This window comes from Mustela nivalis (assembly GCF_964662115.1).
Source record: "Mustela nivalis genome assembly, chromosome: 13".
NCBI lineage: Eukaryota > Metazoa > Chordata > Mammalia > Carnivora > Mustelidae > Mustela > Mustela nivalis.
Genome location: NC_139032.1, coordinates 70,818,765 through 70,834,843, shown reverse-complemented (window position 1 = coordinate 70,834,843; position 16,079 = coordinate 70,818,765). Strand labels below are relative to the sequence as shown.

General features: G+C 50.7%; 1 protein-coding gene across 9 annotated transcripts in view; it reads left to right on the top strand.

Annotated features, from left to right (window-relative positions):
• The window catches only part of PTPN3 (protein tyrosine phosphatase non-receptor type 3), a 111,754-nt gene that overhangs the window by 69,569 nt on the left and 26,106 nt on the right, over positions 1-16,079 (top strand). For all 9 annotated transcript variants that reach the window (XM_082696859.1, XM_082696856.1, XM_082696861.1 and 6 more), the window contains 5 exons: positions 7,880-8,066; positions 8,242-8,319; positions 9,410-9,466; positions 10,486-10,642; positions 14,138-14,298. In XM_082696859.1, the coding sequence (XP_082552985.1) occupies positions 7,880-8,066; positions 8,242-8,319; positions 9,410-9,466; positions 10,486-10,642; positions 14,138-14,298 (640 nt within the window). The remainder of the gene's footprint in view (positions 1-7,879; positions 8,067-8,241; positions 8,320-9,409; positions 9,467-10,485; positions 10,643-14,137; positions 14,299-16,079) is intronic.

The following is a 16,079-nucleotide window of genomic DNA, read 5'->3' as shown; positions in this document are numbered from 1 at the left end:
CATTGAAATCCCATTCCTCAGTCATCCGAGCCTCATTTCAAGTGCTCAGGAGCCACATGTAGGTAACGACTACCATACTGGATGGAGCAGACAGAGAACCTTCCCATCATCACAGAAAGTGCTGTTGGCGGTACTGATCGGTGCCACATAGAGAGAGAGGGATGCTGTCCGGTGGGGTGTGCGTGTTTTTCAAGGCTGCGTGTGGTGCGGACCACGGCGGCATGCCGTACGTACCCTTCGCTGCTCACGGAGGGAACATCAAGGCGAATTAGACAAGTCTTTGCCTTAAGGGGCCTCCAGTCCAGCTGGACAAACAGCATATTGTCAGCCTTCGTCACTGCGTCTTCTACCACTTTGGGAAAAGGAAAGGGTTTGGGGAACAGTCTGAGGGTCCGAGAAACCCAATTACGTGTCCCACGTCAGATTTTCCTGCCATGGCCTGCTACCCACATCATGGCATCACGTGGCAGCGAGACCGTCACAGCCCAACACAGAAGCCACTAGCCACGTAGGGCTATTGGACTTGACATTCAGGGGCACCTGGGTGGCTCAGTCAGTTAAGCAGCTGGCTCTTGCTCTCCGCTCAGGTCTTGATCTCAGGGTCTTGAGTTCAAGTGCTACGTTGGGCTCCACACTAGGGGGGGAGCCTACTTAAAAAAAAAATACATTCATTAAAATTAGATTCAAGGGGCACCTGGGTGGCTCAGTGGGTTAAGCTGCTGCCTTCGGCTCAGGTCATGATCTCGGGGTCCTGGGATCGAGTCCCGCATGGGGCTCTCTGCTCAGCGGGGAGCCTGCTTCCTCCTCTCTCTCTGCCTGCCTCTCTGCCTACTTGTGATCTCTCTCTGTCAAATAAATAAATAAAATCTTAAAAAAAAAAAATTAGATTCCAAACTCACTTCCTTAAGTCCTGTCTAATTCAAGTAACTTCAGGCCGTGCACACCCTGACGCGTGGCCCATCAATTCTGTCTGAAACTCCCCCATGAGATCTTATAAGATGTGCATTCCCCGGGGCACTTTCTGTCTTGCAGCCTAATGTTCAAAGTAGCAAATAATGGTGATTCCACCGCAGCCTTCCTCGTCACGGCTCTGCGAGGTGTGACAGGAGACATCTCACGGAGTCCCCTCGGTGGCCGTACGTGGCATGTGGGGCGAGCAGGTGAAACGTGGCAGGCCCTGCCGCCTCAGGTGGGGACCCCTCTCTGCTGGCAGGAAGCTGCCGCCCGCTGGGTCTTCAGAGGCAGCTGCCCCCAGAGTCCGGGGGTCGGGGGTCCCTCTACTGCCCAAGGCAAGCAGGCAGGGTTGTTCCGTGCTTAATGAAAAAAAACTGGGAGTGGTTACTGGAGGGAGTATTTATTTGCAAGGCCTTTAAGAAACATCTGGCATGTTTTCGACGGCCTGTTTGTGCTAAGAGGCAAAAAGAACTATTCTGTCAGAGAATAATATCGCAGTCTGGAGGGTTCCCTGTAGAAAGGAGAATGAAGTGTACCGTTCTGTACCCATGTAAACAAGCAGAAGAAAGAGGCCGGAGGGAAAAGAGCAGAGCGATGGGGGCTCTCGACCCGGAGTGGCGCGGCTCAGGCTCTCTGAACGTTATCTTGGCGGGTGAGTCACCGTCCGGGCTGTTCCGTATTTATAGCAGCGCCGCCAAGTTTATGATTATCGTTCTGAATCCTTGGCAGTTCGCTTTGTGCCCGAGTCAGCTGTGCTCTTTTGTTACTCCCAAGGTTCTCAGCCCTTCCATGTTCCTTCGCTGGCTTCAGAGCAAAGTCTGGACTCTACAGGGAAAGGCAGTTTTCCTTCATGGGGGGAAAAAATTTTTTTTTAAACCGACCACTCCCCACGACCCAGAAAACGGGGGAGGGGAGGTTCCCTGAAGGAACAGTGACTTTTCAGAGCAGAGCCTGGCAGAAAACCCTCTGGGGCACGGAGCAGGGTCATATCGGAAGGGCTTTTTCGTCGTTGGTTTTTCCCGGTTGCCCTGACGGGTGCTCAGAGGGAGCGCGGCTCTGTGGGGTGATGCCTCGGGATTTGCTGGCCTCTCTCTTCAGAGCCAGCCTTGTTCCAGGGGACATGGGGCGGCTGTCACTTTTTATCTCAAAACTCTATGCAGACAACACGTGAGTGCACCTAACGCTACTGAACGGTACACTCGAGAAAGGCTAGAATGGTCAGTTTTGTAGTGTGTGTGTTTCCCCTCTGCTGTTAAACACTTCTAAAAAGAACTTCTGCTCCTCGAGAGGGACTCTGGGGACCCCCTCTGGAGCCACATCGGCCGTGCGGGAGCACACCCGGCCCAGCCACCTGGGTCTCCCCGCCGGCCGTGGGGCAGCCTGTCCTGGTGGTGGGCAGCCCCATCGTCCAGCCTGTGCAGGAAGCCTTGTCCTGGACGCTGGGCCAGCACGAGCCCTGCCTTTGGCAGATCCTGGCCTCGAGCTCCTGGAACAACACAGGTGGCGTCCCTTTCTCATTCTCCCTCACAGCCCCATCTCCCCTCCTTGACATCACTTCCCATTCCGTCGGCCACTGTCCACCCTTCAGCCTGATGGTCACCGATCTCTGCACGTCGGTCCTGGACTAGAGGGTGACCCCCGGATTGGGACGGGGTGACGGGATCCGTGTACATCTGAGGGTTTCTGTCAGAGGAGGCCAGCCCGCCGCGGGGCTGCCTTAGCAGTTCTGTGTTTGTTTTCTCTGCATCTCGCCTGTCCTCCACCAGGACATCTGACCACTTGCATGTGGACGCATGGCCGATGCCCTAAACCTCAGGGACCCCAGTCTCCACTCACCGTCTCCCTGTCCCACCTGTGGCTCCTCCTGGGTCTTGGCGAGTAAGGACTGCATTTCCCTACTATCTTGTTTGCAGCCGTTGGAAACCTCAGTCATCCTAGACTCCTTTCCTTCTGCCTTCCTCTGCGAGGCCCTCACCTCAGTAATCTTCCTCCCAGGCTGTTCTTGAATCGGAACACCGTGCCACTGCGCATCCCGTGGTCACCCACCGTCATTGGTCACGGGGACGGTCATGATCATGTCCTTAATCTTGGGTCTGCCGTCCCAAGCCATCCCTCACACGTCAACAGGCTTCTCTTTGGGAAATCTGTGTCCCAGCGTGTCACTTTTTCAGAGTTTCATGCCTCTGCATATGCTGCTATTTTGTCCTTTTTGTTAATAGTATTTTTCCTAGTCCATCTTCTTCCCTCTCAGCTACCTGTTCAGACCCCTGCTAATTCATCTCTCAAACTCCAGGTCCAGTGCTCCCTGCTCTGTAAAGGCTCTCCTGGCTTCCTGCTGTACACTCAGACAACTGAGCATCTCCGTTGCAACAAGATATTATTCGATTATTTTTATACTTTAAATTCTTCTCTTTTTTTTTCTTAATTTTTCTCTGAAACTAGACTGTGAGTTCTCTGAGAGCAGGGATAGTGCCCTGTGAACCTCTCCTTCCCCCAGACCTGGCATGGTGCCCGGCACTTAGTACATATTCAGTGAGTACTTGCATGGTTGGACAGACAGATGGACAGATAGACAGATGGTTACAGGAAGCAGTGGGATGCCCCCTCTGCCACCTTCACGTTAGGTACCCATATCCTGCGGACAGCATTGCACGATTTGATTTATATGCACACGAAGAAATCAAACAGACCTCCTTTGGCGAGTTTAGGTTAACCATCATTTGTGAGCAGAGCCGTGTGGTAGGTCTGCGGCCGGTCATATGGCAGGAAACTCTCCTCAGAGAGCTAAAGCATGAAGTGACTGAAATGGAATGGCTTTCTTGCTGTTGCAATATCTTCATGTCTGAGGGAGAAGCTGGGGGTGTGGGACGGATGCATGACCCATGATTCCATTAGCGCAGAAATAATAGAGCCCAGAAAGCAACCCATCTGTACCGTACTCCCTGAGCCACTTCTGCCACTTCTGAAGCTTTGATCTTGGGCCGTTGGCATTTACAACAGATTTCAGAGTATCTTCAGAGTATCGTGTGCAGAACGTCCCCATGTCCTAAAAACCCACACTTGAAAAGAGTATTCTGTTTGTCATTCAGCGACCCTGATGTGAAGATAAGATCCGTATGAAAAATTTCTCCACGAATCTCATGCACAAGAAACATGGCACTAGGGGGGAGCTGGTACCCTTTCTTGTAGCCCTCACACTCCTGCTTCAGCACAGCTCAGGAACATCAGCAGCATCTCCTGAGAGCTTGCTGAAAATGTGAGCCTCAGGCCCAGCCCAGGCCTGCTGAATCAGAGTCTGCATTTTAACAAGATCCTCGGGGGACCCGTATGAACGTGACCCCCTCAGAAGCTCTGAGCTCGCAGAAGCTGGGAGCTACATAGCCCACCTTCCCCCCTCCGCCTCCAGGTGACCGAGTGAATTCTGTGCTCTTCTAGTGTAACTCAGCCAAGCCCAGGTCCTTCAGGAAGGTGGTTTTCTTCTTCATTCACTCAGCACCATGCTTGAGCTCTCGCTGCGTGCCTGGCTGGGTGTCTTGTGTGCTAGGATAGGAGAGGAAGAGGAAGAGGACGAAGGTCTCTGCCAACATGGAGAAGCTCACAGACTCGAGAGAGAAATGACAGCAAATGGCCCCTGTTCTGTCACACTACACAGCAAACGCCTCCTCACCAGGCACCCAGTTAGAGCCGGGACGCCCTCCGTAGGGCACGGCTTTGCTCCCTCCAACAGGCGTGAGGGTGCAGGTCATTGTCCTTTCGTAGGGTTTCGGGAGCTGTGGCATCAAAGCATCCCGATGCAGGAGTTTTCTTTCGTGGGCAGTCCTACCATTTTCAATTTCCTTAGCTTTGCTTCTCTTCTGAGGGATGAATTCTGGCGTGACTTTGGCTTCTCATACCTGTAGTCGGTGGCACTGAGAGTTCTGAAACATGTTTCCTGCAGGTGAATGCACTTTGGTCTGCCGGTCCGTCTGTCCTTGCCCCTGTCTCCCCGGGGAGCTGGAGGTGGGCAGCCCCTCCCTGGCTGCTCTGGCTCCCAGAGAGCAGTGACAGTCCCTCCCCACCCACTGTGTCCCCCCTCCTCTGACAGGTGCCCCTTTCCTGCCTCAGGCACAGACCCTCTTCCCAGTTACTGGCTTTCTCAACCCACACTGACTTCTTGCCTCAGCTCATCCTACCCCCTTTCTTCACTCCTTTCCTTAGAACCCAGGTACCCCTGGCAGCTCCCCTCATCCCTCCTCGCCCACCAGACTCCCCCTCAGTAGCATGAAGCGTCCTGCCCCAAGGAGGGAAGACGCCTGTTTGGTTTGGCATCTTGGCTCCTGGCATCCGTGTGCTGCATCCAGCTGCCACGTTCTTGTTGCTTCTCATTTGATGTCCTCCTCACCATCTGTCTGTCCATCCTGCACGCTGAGCAGAACGCTACTGCAGCCTACAGGGAACGTCTGTACATAGTTGATCAGCCAAAAAAAATCGTCATATGTTTAATAAATTGCTCTCTAAAAGTAACCTCTCCATCCCTACTTAGAAAATAGGATTGGGCACATAATGACTTGGAATATATTATTTTTAGCACTGTGGGCTGTGTTAGATCGACCGTTACATTTTATACTGAAAAAGAAAAATACTTTAAAACTTTATATGATGTAAGCCACGCATCCAAAATGTAGAAATTAAACACCATGGACATGAAATTAGACTTTTTTCTTGAAATTAGTTCTCTCTTCTGCTTTGTTACTTTGCTCTTCTGCTTTTTTGTTTATATGCCCTTCACCCTTTCTGTCGCTGTCACCCTCCAGAGTCTTCCAAACATTTGAAGCTTGTTTGCTATTTGCAACTTCACATTAAGGGTTCAGCTCCACCTCTAGAACTGGAAATAGTGTTTCCTAAACTGGGTTTGGCTTGATTTTTGTCTGGCAGCTGCCAAGCAGTTGCCCCTCCTGCCACTAGGGGGTGCTCTTATATGCATGAAACAGGGCAAGTTACCCTATTTGGGGGTAATTTTTTTAAAGCTTTAAGTAAATTAAAGATTCACTCATTTTCACTCTGAAAACTTACCACTGGTATACAGCTTCACTTCCAAAATATCCTGTCTCTGAAACCCTTTCCCATCCATAGCACCCCTTGTCACCCAGTCCCTCGAAGGCCATAAGGCCACACTCTTGTCTTGTGTATCACTGTTATTTCTACACTGGTCTGTCACTGAATTTTTATATTCACATAAATTGAGATAGTGAATTATTGTGTGAACATGATACAGATTTTATGTTTAGAGTAAGATAATTTGAATTTTCTAGGAAACAGAAGCCCCAATTTCATGAAAAATCCACAGATAAGGGTTTGAGATAAAAATTTAATGAGGCAGCAGCACCATCATTTGTCTATTATGTGTCACTGAATGCCCTGTCTACTCTCCTCTGTCATCTTTTAAGTCCATTTGAGGTTAGAATGTGGCCGAGTCTGTAGTAGGTAAAGAAAACCCTATAGTCTGTAGGCATTTTAAGGCATCTTTTGCTAGGCCTGTGGCTCTGGAGGGAGGATAGTGGGGGTGTGTGTGATGCAGAGAAGTCGAGTGTCCTACACAGTGTCAGCTGAGATGGTTAATCCCTGTGACCCTCTGTGGTGGGGGGGTTGGAGGGGGGTCTGAGGAACAGACTTGGTGTGGCCTGGAAAAGAAAGAGATGCCTGGGGACCCAAGTCCATCGGAGCGGAAAGCTGAGTGCCTTTGGGCAAGTCACTCAGCCTCTCTAGACCGTAGTTTCTTCATCTGTGAAATGGGAGTTAGACCAAAGGATTTCAGAGGGACTGTTCTCATAGTCTGTAATTCTCCAAGACAGAATTTCCTGTGCTGATGGGAATGTTCTGTTGGCTCAGGCTGTTAAGCATCGGCCTTAAACTTAGGTCATGATCCCAGGGTCCTGGGATAGAGCCCTGTGACAGGCTCCCTGCTCAGCCGGGAGTCTGCTTCTCCCTCTGCCCCTCCCACCCTGCTCATGCTCTCTCATTCTCTTGCTCTCTCTCCCTCAAATAAATAAAATCTTGGAGCACCTCGGTGGTTCAGTCAGTTAAGCATCTGCCTTCAGTTCATCTCAGGGTCCTGGGATAGAGCCCAGCATCGGCTTTCTGCCCAGCAGGGAGTCTGCTTCTCCCTCTCACTGTCCCTTTGTGTTCTCTCTCTCTCAAATAAATAAATAAAATCTTACAACAATAATAATTAACAAACAGATAAAAAAAAATAAAAACATCTTTTAAAAAGAAAATTCTGTAACCGTGCCGTCCAAAACTTGTGTGGCTCCTGAGCATTATTGAGATGTGATCAATAAAACCAAGGAACTTCTGATCTTCATTAAATGTAAAATGGGCACAGGAGGACATGTATTAGAGGGGGGAAATGTATAATCTCATTGTACGCAATTAATGGCGATCACAGGCAAATACGGCAAACTAGGATTAATGTAAATGTCTTAGAAATGGAACTTCAGTCCCATTTGGGGGAGGCTGGGTAGCCAAGAGTCCTACTGACACAGAGCTAACAGCAGGAATGAGATGAAAGGAAAAAGCTTTCAGAAGGGATGGAGGCGTACATCTGAGTGAGCTTTGGTAATTAAGCCACCAGAGTAGCTGGGCACATTTCCCTGTCACCTTCAGAGGACCTGGGAAGGGAGCTGAGTTTTCAGCAGCTCCTAGATCCTCCCTGCCCTCCTGCACCTTTTCCCCAAGACTAAAGGTGGTGATATTCGGGCCGGACAAGAGCAAGGGCAGCCCGTGGACCCCGGGTATACCAGAGCCCCGGCACTGACCTTTGGAGCTCTCCTAAGGTTGCAGGAATTCATAACAGCCCCGGGATGCCAGGCCCCGACCGTCAATGATGCTTGCTCTGCTAACATGTTAATCCAGTGAGTAAGATGTCTCCTCCTTCCCCATAATGAAGGAGTATATCCGAGAACAATCCAGCACAAAGCTGCCTGACCCAGAAGTCATCCAGTTCTGTGTCTTCATCTTCAAATGCTCCAGGCTCCTGCTCACCAGATGGCGTTGATCAGCAGTTCTTAGAGGATTTCCACAGGGTGACCAAAGGGGGCTCCACCGAGGACTGCAGCCAGTACTACTGTGACAAGGTGGGTGAGCTGGGGTCCCGGGGCTGCCGAGCAGCCCAGCCGGTGACCACCCAGGCTTCCCTGGGCCGAGGTGCCCTGGGGGCAATTCAAGTAAGGTGGACCAAGGGGAAACACCTCCTCACCGCCCCTGAGAGCGAGAAGTAACATAATTAATCATGTCTGCCACATTTTCCAGAATGATCATGGCGATGGCTACTTAGTTTTGATCCGCATCACGCCAGATGAAGATGGAAAATTTGGATTTAATCTGAAGGTATGTCGTGTGTCTTCATAGGGATGCCGTCTTTAGATGGCTTTTCGGTTCCCATTAGGAGAGTGCTGCTCGCTGAAGTACAGGACACTGAGGACACTGGCTCAGGCCTCAGAACTGGGGAGTTTCTGGCGTGGCCATAGCGCTGCCTCAGCCCAGGGGCCTACGCTGTGCTCAGTGCTGTCCGTGCACTTCTTTATGTCACCCCACTGAGGGCTTATAATCGGTGAAGTGGGCATTTTAAAACCCGATTTATAAACGTGTATTGAGGCTCAGAGCAATGACGTACCGTTGGCCAAGTCGATCTATCTCCAGAAGAGGGGGTTTCAAGGGAACCCTGAGCATCACTAAAGCCGATGAGAGAGAAGAGCCGCGCAAGTTACAAGGCCATGTACAGGGTCGTCCCCCACCTCTGCCTGCTTTGGCCCACAAGTCACACCCCATCTTTTTCTGCAAATAAAGTTTTATTCGCACGTGGCCACACCCATTCATTTACAAATGGTTTGCGGCTACTTTGACCCTGGTGGCAGAGTTGAGCAGTTAGAACAGAGCCCTCTCTCCCATACCTACTTACCCTCGGGCCCTTTACAGAGTGGACAAAGCCCTGCTCTAGAGCAGAGCGAGGGCGGGTGGTCTCCACTGCCCACCCCCACGGCTGCCACGGCAGACTCCCCTTCCTGTGCCCCAGCGCCCCGCTGAGGACCTGCCCTCACAGCATGTGACTTTTTCTACAGCTTCTGTCTCCAGCTTCTGTCTCCGATGCTGGAAACTCCCCTTTCCAGCAGCACTTCTAGGCTGTGCTTTTGGAGTCCTCGGGGGGGATGTTGCATTTTTAAAAAAGGAGCGCGACCCTCCGAGCACATCTTTAGTTCGTGCAATATGGGAACGGCAGTGAGAGACATCTGAGCAATCCTCTGGTGACCCCACTAGACCCCACGGGGTCGCAAAGCTTGTAATCCTGAAAGGATGCCAACCCCTGGGATGAGAATAGGTTCAAGTGAAGTCTGAGCCCTCCCCGGGTCCGCAGTATCTGCGTGTCTTTGTTGCTATGAGCTATTCAAGTGTTTTGTTTTTTGATTTATCGTGTTTATAGGGAGGCGTGGACCAAAAGATGCCTCTCGTCGTATCAAGGATAAACCCAGAGTCACCTGTAAGTGAACACATTTCGTTCTGTCCTACGTTTGTTTTCTGCTAAATCCAACATTTCTCTTTCCGTGTGCCGTTCCTTTCCCAGCCACAAAGAGTGTGTGTCAGTGCATGCATGGAGACGGAAAGAAAGAATGGAATCCATGTGTTTTTCCAGAAGTTTGCCGGTCAACGAAGCACCAGCCTCCCCTGAGAACTCATTAGAAATACAGAATCTCGGGCCCCACCCCAGACCTCCTAAACCAGAATTTGCATTTTTCACGGGATTCCCAGGAGATGGGTGTGTGCCCATTAAAATTTAGAAGTCCTCTCAAGGAAGGGAAACGGAGGCACAGGGTTTGTTGCTCTGCTCACTCTGCACAGGGACCTGCCATCCCACACCAGCACCCTGCCCCCCGGCCCTCCGTCTTGGCCTCCTCAGGAGAGGGTTTGCTTTTCTAGAACAGTGAGCAGCCACACTGCATCTCCTTAGAAGGAACCGGGTTGGGGCTTTTACTCCTACGTGGTCCTTAAGCCCGTAGTTTCCTTTTTCTTACTGCCTGTGGTCTGTTCAAATTACAAGGCTTCTGTTCTACACTGTTCGGTGCTTTGCTTCTCTCCGTGCTGGTTTCTGCCTTTGGTGTTATGCTGACAAAGGCTTTCTCCATTGCAAGAGAGACAAACCCTCACGTTTGGCTGACGAATTATTTTCTACCAGCACATCGAGAAAACAGCAGCTCCGAAGCCTCACAGTTACTACGTTACAGTAATAAGTGGAGGTTGGCCATCGTAGAGAAAAGGCTGCAGGAAGTCTCGTAGCTTTTTTCTGAAACGCTGTATGACTCACATCGGGACCGTTGACAGTCCCACAACCCGCGACCGTGTCCGCACAGCAGCGGATAGAAAAATAACGGTGCGGTCGTGCCTGAGGGAGAAGAGAACACAAACATGGTCTCAAGTGTCTGGGCTCCGAGGGCGTCCGCGTCCTGCCCTTGAGGATTGTGTTATGGTAACCGAAGAAACTCGCTTTTCCTCTCCACCCAGGCGGACACCTGCATTCCGAAGCTGAACGAAGGGGATCAAATTGTGTTAATCAATGGCCGGGACATCTCGGAACACACCCATGACCAAGTGGTGATGTTCATCAAAGCCAGCCGGGAGTCCCACACGCGGGAGCTGGCCCTGGTGATCAGGAGGAAAGGTAAGGGCGGCCACGGGGAGGAGCCACGGGGCCTTAGAGAGGTGGGGCCCTATGTGGCCCGTTCTGTGGTTTTGAAAATGTTGAGCTCGTAGCCAGCATTGGAAAATCCAAGAACTTTCGCCTCCCAACCAGGATGTGCGACTTCTCACTTGAAAAACGTGAAGATCTGCCCACGCAGGGCCCAGCCCCTCGTGGCCAGCCCTCTGGAGGTAGGCAGCACCCACCCAGCCCCTTGATACGGAGCATGAGCTCTGGTCCCTCCCCGGCCGGCTCCCCTGCACCGCGCCCCTTTCTCAGCTGCCTGGCTCCACAGATGTTTGCATTTTCGGCCCCTTCACGAAGGGTCGGGTTCTGTCGAAGCCGGTAGAGCGGAGGGTCCCAGGGTGATCCTCCCTCCTTCGCTACTGGGTGGAGGGGCCTCGAGCAAGTGTCGTGCCCAGTTCGTGCTCCTGTTCACTCTGATGGAGAGTAAGGGTACGCTAACCACCCCGTCACGGGGTTCTTGTGAAGACAGACTGATGCTTAGACTTGGAAAGCACCTAGAATGTTTCCTGATACCTGGCAGGCATTTGAAGGACGGCTTCCTTTAAATACCGTGACTGGTGTTGCTGCTGCTGTTGTAAAATAAGCCAAGCCCTTGAATCGTTCTGCCCAGATTTAAAATAAGGGCGATGAAGTGTGTGACTTGAGGCCCGGCCGCACACCTCTGTTCTGGCTGCACGGTGTCTATACACCCAGCCCCCAGGCCCCCACACACCTGCTTTCCCTCTGTCCCCATACATCTCTAAGCCCAGAGCTGGCCTGCATCCCTGAGGCCTCGCTGGATCTCTCCAGATCCCTCCAGATCCCCAGTGCCCCACCCCCACCTACCGCCAATGCCACGCCCAGCGGGGCGGTATTCTGTGGCTGTAGTTGCTGATGTCAGCGCAGCCCTCGGTAACTGGCCTTGCGCTGTGCTTATTGCTTTACATAACGCTCTTAGAAGGTCAGCATGGTATCCCTAACCCTGAGGGAGGGGATGAGGAAACCAAGTCACAGGCTGGCTAAGTTGTCCTGCGCCGTGAAGCCGGAAACAGGAATCCCCCCGGGAGTAGGCCCCCTCACAGGCTGTGCCCCAGGGCATGTGGGCCATCCTAGGGCCAGGAATAGAGTCCTCAGGCCTCCCTGGGAGGGGAGTCCTCCACCAGCCCATAGCAAGGGGCTGGCGCTGGTTCTAGAGGAAAAAAATGGATGCTTGTAAACTATTAGAGCTAAAGGGCAGTGCCACGGACTGTCTAGAATTAATGATTGTTTCATTTATTTTATTTTTTATTTTATTTTATTTTATTTTATTTTATTTTATTTTATTTTATTTTTTAAAGGATGGAGGAAGAGGGACTGGTTGAAATTATGGGACCAAAATGGCTAAAGCCTCCAAGTCTGTCCTTGGCTTCTAGTGCGCCCACCCTCACTAGAAGGTGGAAACAGGCTGAAGTTTGAAACAGCCTTTTTTTTTTTTTTTAAGATTTTTATTCATTAATTTCACAGACAGAGATCACAAGTAGGCAGAGAGGCAGGCTGCCCGCTGAGCAGAGAGCCGGATGCGGGGCTCGATCTCAGGACTCTGGGATCATGATCTGAGCTGAAGGCAGAGGATTTAACCCATTGACCCACCCAGGTGCCCTGATCATTTCATTTTTAAAATAAACATTTAAGTAAAAACAAATTGACTAGAAGAAAAATAAGTCAACAGCATAGGGAGTAGCAGACATAACAGAAATCATATTATCTTCACAAAACAGCAGAAGAAATGTGCTTCCAGGGTCTGTGGAAAGAATGTGGTCTTTTGGATCAGAGACCCATGGACTGACCAGACTCCTGTGTGTCCCCCACCCCCCCGCCCACCAATAGTCCGGGTCACTTTGGAACTTTAGACAGCTTCTTCACCCTGATAGTCCATTTCCCCATCTGTAAAATGGGGACAGTGGTAGCTAGTTCAGGATTCAGTTCAACTATGTGGTGGAAATGCCATGGTGGTGGTTCTCCTTCTCCTTTCTGGTTGTCCTGAAGGCAGTGGGGAGCCATTGAAGGCTTTCTTTCTTTTCTTTTTTTTTTTTGGTTAAGATTTATTTATTTATTTGACAGACAGAGATCACAAGCAGGCAGAGAGGCAGGCAGAGAGAGAGAGAGGAGGAAGCAGGCTTCCTGCTAAACAGAGAGCCCGATGCGGGACTCGATCCCAGGACCCTGGGATTATGACCTGAGTCAAAGGCAGAGGCTTTAACCCACTGAGCCATCCAGGTGCCTCCCCCATTGAAGGCGTTTGAGTAAAAGAGTGACTTCCCTTCCTAGGTAGAAGGGGAAAATTCAGAGATAATCCCAAAGTTTCCAGTTGGTGGGAGATGGGAGAAGAAAGCGGCCATGGACAGAAAGAGGCATGTGAGACTGGGGAGGAAGTTAGTGCAGGGCAGGGATGGGGGAGATCCCAGGTTGGTCTTTACCCAAGGAGTCTAACATGAAGGCAGACTCCGAATTGACGAGGTAGGACTGAACCCAGAGGAGGTGTTAGGACTTGATACGTGTTCTTGGGAACCTCCCACCTAAAGATGGCCTTGAGGGAGAGGCTGACTGGGCTCTGGGGGACAATGCGGTCATAGAGTGCCCATGAAAAATACTTGTTTGTTTTTTTTTTTAAGGATTTTATGTATTTATTCGACAGAGAGAAATCACAAGTAGATGGAGAGGCAGGCAGAGAGAGAGAGAGAGGGAAGCAGGCTCCCCGCCGAGCAGAGAGCCCGATGCGGGACTCGATCCCAGGACCCTGAGATCATGACCCGAGCCGAAGGCAGCGGCTCAACCCACTGAGCCACCCAGGCGCCCCGAAAAATACTTGTTTTAAGGGAGCAAATGAAAGGGACCTGAGAGGGACGCCTGCGTGGCTCAGTTGGTTGGGCAGCTGCCTTTGTCTCAGGTCATGGTCCCAGAGTCCCGGGATCCAGTCCCGCATCGGGCTCCCGGCTCCACGGGGGAGTCTGCTTCTCCTTCTGACCCTCTCCTTGCTCATGCTCTCTCTCACTGTCTCTCTGTCTCTCAAATAAATAAATAAATCTTAAAAAAAAAAAAGGGGGAGGGCCTGAAAGAGAGGTAGGGGAGGGGAGACAGTTGGGTCGAAGAATAACCAGGTCAGAGAGAACAAAGTTGGAGGAAGTTAGGTCTCCTTAAAAACATTCTTTCACCCTCTCCCACCTTAGTCAAAAGACTCTGAGTACAAAACACCGTCATTTAAAACTAACCAGAAAGATTAGTATGTCATTTTGTATAATTAGCACTTACTGAATCATTCAAGAAGTAGTGTCTTTGGTGAAAGTGATTACCATGAGCTTAATCGTTTAATAAGCTGTTTTAAACCATCTGTGTGCAGGTGCCGTAAGTACTTTTTTTTTTTTTTTTGAGGAAACAGATCAACCAGAACGTTCCTACCCCTGCCAGACACACTCTTTTTCTTGTTCACTACAGCAGTGCACTCGTTCGCTGACATCAAATCCGAAGATGAACTGAACCAGTTTTTCCCTGAGGCCATTTTCCCCATTTGTCCAGAGGGTGGGGACACCTTGGAGGGATCCATGGAACAGCTAAAGAAGGGCCTTGAAAGCGGGACAGTGTTGATCCAGTTTGAGGTAAGAGACCTCCAGGGCCACGTCCTCGGCCTGCGGGGAAGCCACAGCGGCCTCAGTGGGCTGCTCAGTGGCTGCCGCGTGACCCCAGGCACCAGGGAGCCCGTGCTCATTGTGGGAACACGGTGGGGGTTCGGAGCGTAGGGCAGCGGGCCTGGAGAGCTGGGGATGGGACCACAGTCTGTGCTGAACTCTGCCTCACCCTCTCCCCTAGTTATGCTCGGTCGTCATGGAGAAACATGTCACATCAAGGAGGAGGGACTCTGAGCGTATTTAGCTGCCAACACAAAAGCTCAAATCGCTCAGCAGTAGAAGGTGCTGGAAAGGCAGTGTGGGTGAGCCCAGAGGGTGGCGGAGGAGCCAGTGCCTGGCCCCACCAGGCACCGTCTGTAGTTTGGAGCGGGTCACGTCATCCTGTGAGGGCAGAGCGGCTGGCCTGCCCAGGTCCCCTGGAACCGTGTGACCAGGAGTAGAATCCAGAGTCAGACCCTGTCTTCCTTCCCCAGGAGGGGCCTCTGACCACAGGATTGAGACTGTGACAGAGGCACAGGCAGGGCCCTCGCAGAAGGAAGCAGGAACAAAGGAGGTTTGGTTTCTAAGTCCATTGTATCGATCACGAACAGTGAATGGAGTGAGTGTTTATCCTCCAAATGTTTTCAAGGTAGAAAAAGTGTAGTTCATACAATAAAAGATAACAGAAGAGCTCAAAGAAGCCTAATGTAAACTAGAATTTTAGAATAGATCGTAATTAACGACAGCATACGCAGTCCAGATTCATTAAGTCCGGAAGGAGTCCGGATTCGATTCAGAAGCACAAGTCGGCTATGCCATTTTTCACTGGAAAGCTACGGAAAGAGAAAAGTCATAGAAGCAAAACTAAGAAGTTTGTCAAATACACGTGGTCACATATTGATTCAGAAAAGTATGAATGGTGCGAATATTAAATAGGAAACACTATAAAGCAAAGAATCTTAAGTGAAAGAAAGGTTTATAATGGCATCAGGAATAGAATGGAAATAATAATATTAGAGCATCTGAACAACAGCGTATCTGAACAACAGTAGAAAGTATAAAAACCCACAAGTAAAAGGTGAAGGGAATTAACCCCACCCCCAAAAAACAAAAAATAACCTCATAACTTGTGGAAATGAAATCGGGTTAAGACTGGAGGACTCATATGATTACTTGGTAGGACTGATAGACATATACTGGATATCTACGAAGAGAAATGGCCCTTTTTTCCAATGTCCTGCAGGAGGCTGTGTTGACTTAAGTTTGAAGGAAGAAAACGAAAGGGTTGCGTTCTCTGGCCTTGCAGTGCAAAAAGTTCAGAATTAAAATATACATTTTAAACACTGTAAAGCCTCAACACTTTTAAACACTCTGCTGAGCAATTGAAACAAGGAGAGGGTAAGAGCGAGTTCCGTAATATGACTAAGTGTTTGGCATTGGAGGGGATGGGAAAGGCAGGAAGGCACTATGGAGATACCAGTTCAGTAGTGTGCATTGGGTATTTACTGTGTGCGGAGGTCAGGAACATAGGAGGGAAAGAGAGGATTTCTGGCCCCAACCAGCTAACCGTCTAATATTGGTATATTTGGGGGATGTATCATGAGACCCAGAAAGAGCTGAAGACCAAGGTGGGGGGGTGCCTGGGTGGCTCCATCAGTTAAGTGTCTGCCTTCGGCTCAGGTCGTGGTCCCAGGGTCCTGGGATCATGCCAAGCTTTGGGTGCTCTGCTCAGCGGGGAGCCTGCTTCCCCCTCCCCTCTGCCCGCTGCTCTG